The sequence below is a fragment of the Bidens hawaiensis genome, unplaced genomic scaffold (genome assembly GCF_021521415.1).
Source record: "Bidens hawaiensis isolate Kalapana, Puna unplaced genomic scaffold, B.hawaiensis_p1.1 tig00002839_1, whole genome shotgun sequence".
Taxonomy (NCBI): domain Eukaryota; kingdom Viridiplantae; phylum Streptophyta; class Magnoliopsida; order Asterales; family Asteraceae; genus Bidens; species Bidens hawaiensis.
Genome location: NW_027491153.1, coordinates 2,055,911 through 2,058,956, shown reverse-complemented (window position 1 = coordinate 2,058,956; position 3,046 = coordinate 2,055,911). Strand labels below are relative to the sequence as shown.

At 41.5% G+C, this 3,046-nt stretch overlaps 1 protein-coding gene across 1 annotated transcript; it reads left to right on the top strand.

Annotated features, from left to right (window-relative positions):
• The first annotated feature begins 517 nt into the window (after positions 1-517).
• LOC143621384 (uncharacterized) lies at positions 518-2,608 on the top strand. The gene is made up of 2 exons (XM_077092822.1): positions 518-1,390; positions 1,470-2,608. Exons 1-2 carry the CDS (start codon positions 813-815, stop codon positions 2,407-2,409), a joined length of 1,518 nt encoding a protein of 505 aa, XP_076948937.1. The 5' UTR covers positions 518-812; the 3' UTR covers positions 2,410-2,608.
• The last annotated feature ends 438 nt before the right edge of the window (positions 2,609-3,046 follow it).

Below are 3,046 nucleotides of genomic sequence, written 5' to 3'. Positions count from 1 at the left end.
GATCCGGTAGTTCGTTACAGTGGGAGCCGGTAGGGACAGAGAACGGGTCAGGGGCAGTTTCAGCCATGACTGACGTGTTGGAGCTCCGGGGAGCTTCAACGGGCCTTCAGGTTAATTGATGAGAAGGCGGTGGCAACTAGAAGAAGTTTAATGTTCAGATTACAGAAGTACAATCAGGAGTGCAGACGAGAGTACTCAAGGCCTCCGAGTGGGAGATTGTTGGGTTCGTATGCCTTGTTGGCCCGGTTTATTATATGAAGTCAAAAGAGGAGACGGGTGTGGGCGGTCGGGCCCAAGCCCGGCCCGGTTTAGATTTCTTGCATAATAATTTACTAACCCTAGTTCAGTCTCTATATAAACAACATTATGTACTTGTAATATTTGTCACTCAATAAAGATATACCTAGTTGCCACCCGTGGACGTAGGTCAGTTTAGACCGAACCACGTTAAATCCTCATGTTCGCTTACTGCTTTCGTGTGTGTTCAGTTTCGTGTGTGCGTTTAATCCTAACACACACCACATCAAAACACGTCACATGTGTAGGTAAGAGAACAAGAACAATAAGAAAAAGAAAGATCTAACCAAACCAAAATGAGAAATAAAAACCATGAGGACATGAAGAGGTATGAAACACATTAATTAAGGTAGGTAAGTGTAATATCATCTTATACCATGTAGACCCCCACCCCTCTGACACACATCACCACCATACTCATACTCTTCTTACACAAGCTTCACCTCTCCACATTCACTCACTCTGTTATTATTATTATTACTTTTCAACTCTTGATCTAGGGTTTCACCGGTGCAATGTTGTGTTGCATGACTGATTCAATGGGTAGATTTCAAGAAACCAGTCTCGGATCGGTTGTTCTCGAACGGCAGCATGACGGTGGCCGGAATTTCAACCTCTGGTCCACTTGCCGCCGTAAAATCATCGACACCATGAGATGTGGCGGTGGCGGTTATCGCTACTGTCACACTGTTCATTCTCCGGTTCCAGTCATACCCAGTTGCAGATCTGACGTCAGTAAACTTAATAATAATAATAATAATAAGGGTAATAATAATAAGAGATCGGAGAAGCTGTCGGAGTTATTAAGGATGTCGGAGATGATGGAAGAAGAGGAAGAGTTGGTGAAGAAGAAAGTGGAGGCTTTAGAGGAACTGAAGCGCGTGGTCAAATGGTTACAGTTTGGCGGGAACGACGACGTTTTGGCTGGAGCCAAGGCGGTGAGGCGGTTGGCGAAAGATGATGCTGGCGCCAGAATGACGTTAGCGTTGCTCGGGGCTATTCCGCCGTTGATTGCAATGCTGGATTCCGGTGATCTGGAGTCTAAGATCGCCGGACTTTATGCTGTTCTTAATATCGGAATCGGAAATAACACGTAAGCAAAGTTAATTACTCCGTATAATTATTGTTATGTTTTGATCTCAATTTTGACTTAATTTTGACTAAACTTATAGGAACAAAGCTGCAGTAGTTAAAGCAGGGGCAGTACACAAGATGCTTGATCTAATAAAATCTCCTAATGAAGGTTCGGCGAATCCGGATTTGTGTTCGGCTATTGTAGCGAATTTTCTCGGGTTAACCGCACTGGACTCGAACAAGCCTATTATCGGGTCGTCTGGAGCGGTGTCGTTTTTGGTTAAAATGCTAATGAGTTCGGCTAAAGGTGGAGTCGACTCGCAAGTTGTTCAAGATAGTTTACGTGCGTTGTATAACTTGTCGCTTTTGCCTTTGAATGTGTCACCGATGATTGAAATTGATGGTTTTGTTCCGTTTTTGGTGGCTACTTTGGGTGATATGGAGGTTAGTGATAGGATTTTGTCGATTTTGAGCAATGTGGTGACTACGACTGAGGGACGGAAGGCGGTTAGTAGTGTTCGTGGGTCGTTTCAGATATTGGTTGATGTTTTGAGTTGGACGGATTCGCCTACTTGTCAAGAGAAGGCGACGTACATATTAATGGTGATGGCTCATAAGTCGTATAGAGACCGACAAGTCATGATAGAGTCAGGGGTTACATCGACGCTTCTTGAACTAACACTTCTTGGTAGCACGTTAGCACAAAAACGTGCTTCTCGGATTTTAGAAATTTTAAGGATCGATAAAGGTAAACAGGTGTCTGAAACCTTTGTGGGAAGTAGTGGGGCGAATGTTTCAGCGCCCCAATGTGGGTATGTTGATTCCGGATTAGTGGGATCAACAGACCCCTCAAAGGATTTAGAGGATGATACAATGATGAGTGACGAGAGTAAAGCGGTTAAGCATTTGGTACAACAAAGTTTGCATAGCAATATGAGGAGGATGGCGAAGAGAGCGAATCTGCCGCAAGATTTCGTGCCGTCGGAGCATTTTAGATCACTTACATCTATGTCAACTTCAAAGAGTTTGCCTTTTTGAGATGATGGTCATCAAATGTCTGTTTCTCTACGTTTCACTAGATTAAACTTGTGCTTGTTATGCTTGCTGTCTTTTTTGGTTTTAGAGTACTACTAGAATGGCTAATATGTTGGGTCTATATGTTTATGGTAGAAATAGTCTTTAGTGTACAAGTTTTGTCTAGTCACTTATGTAATTCAATGTTTTCAAGTTTTTGTGATGCTCTAGGTTTAGTCATATGCAACCCTTGTAATTACAATCTCAATCTAGATTCGAGAATCGTTTACTTTGTTCCGTATCTGTTGGATATAGTTACTCAATACCCGTTGGATTTGTAAGTATACATGTATATGGTCTTATGAAACCGGCGTGAAATATTCAACTACGCTTCAAATAATTTCGTAATATTCATCGTAACTTTTAAGATTATATTGATATTTCAGTGTATTAACGAAACGAATTTGGGTAATCTGATAGGCATCTTTTTATATCATAAGTTCATAACCATCTCAAACAAGCTGGTGAGTTTTTTTAAAACTAATATGATACGTGATACCCGTTCTAAATAATTTGGATTTTTATGTAAGGTTTGTGTTTGTTTGCAATCACCCTGTCTCTATCTCAAGGTGACATTTGAAATACCTTTTTAGGTGTTTTT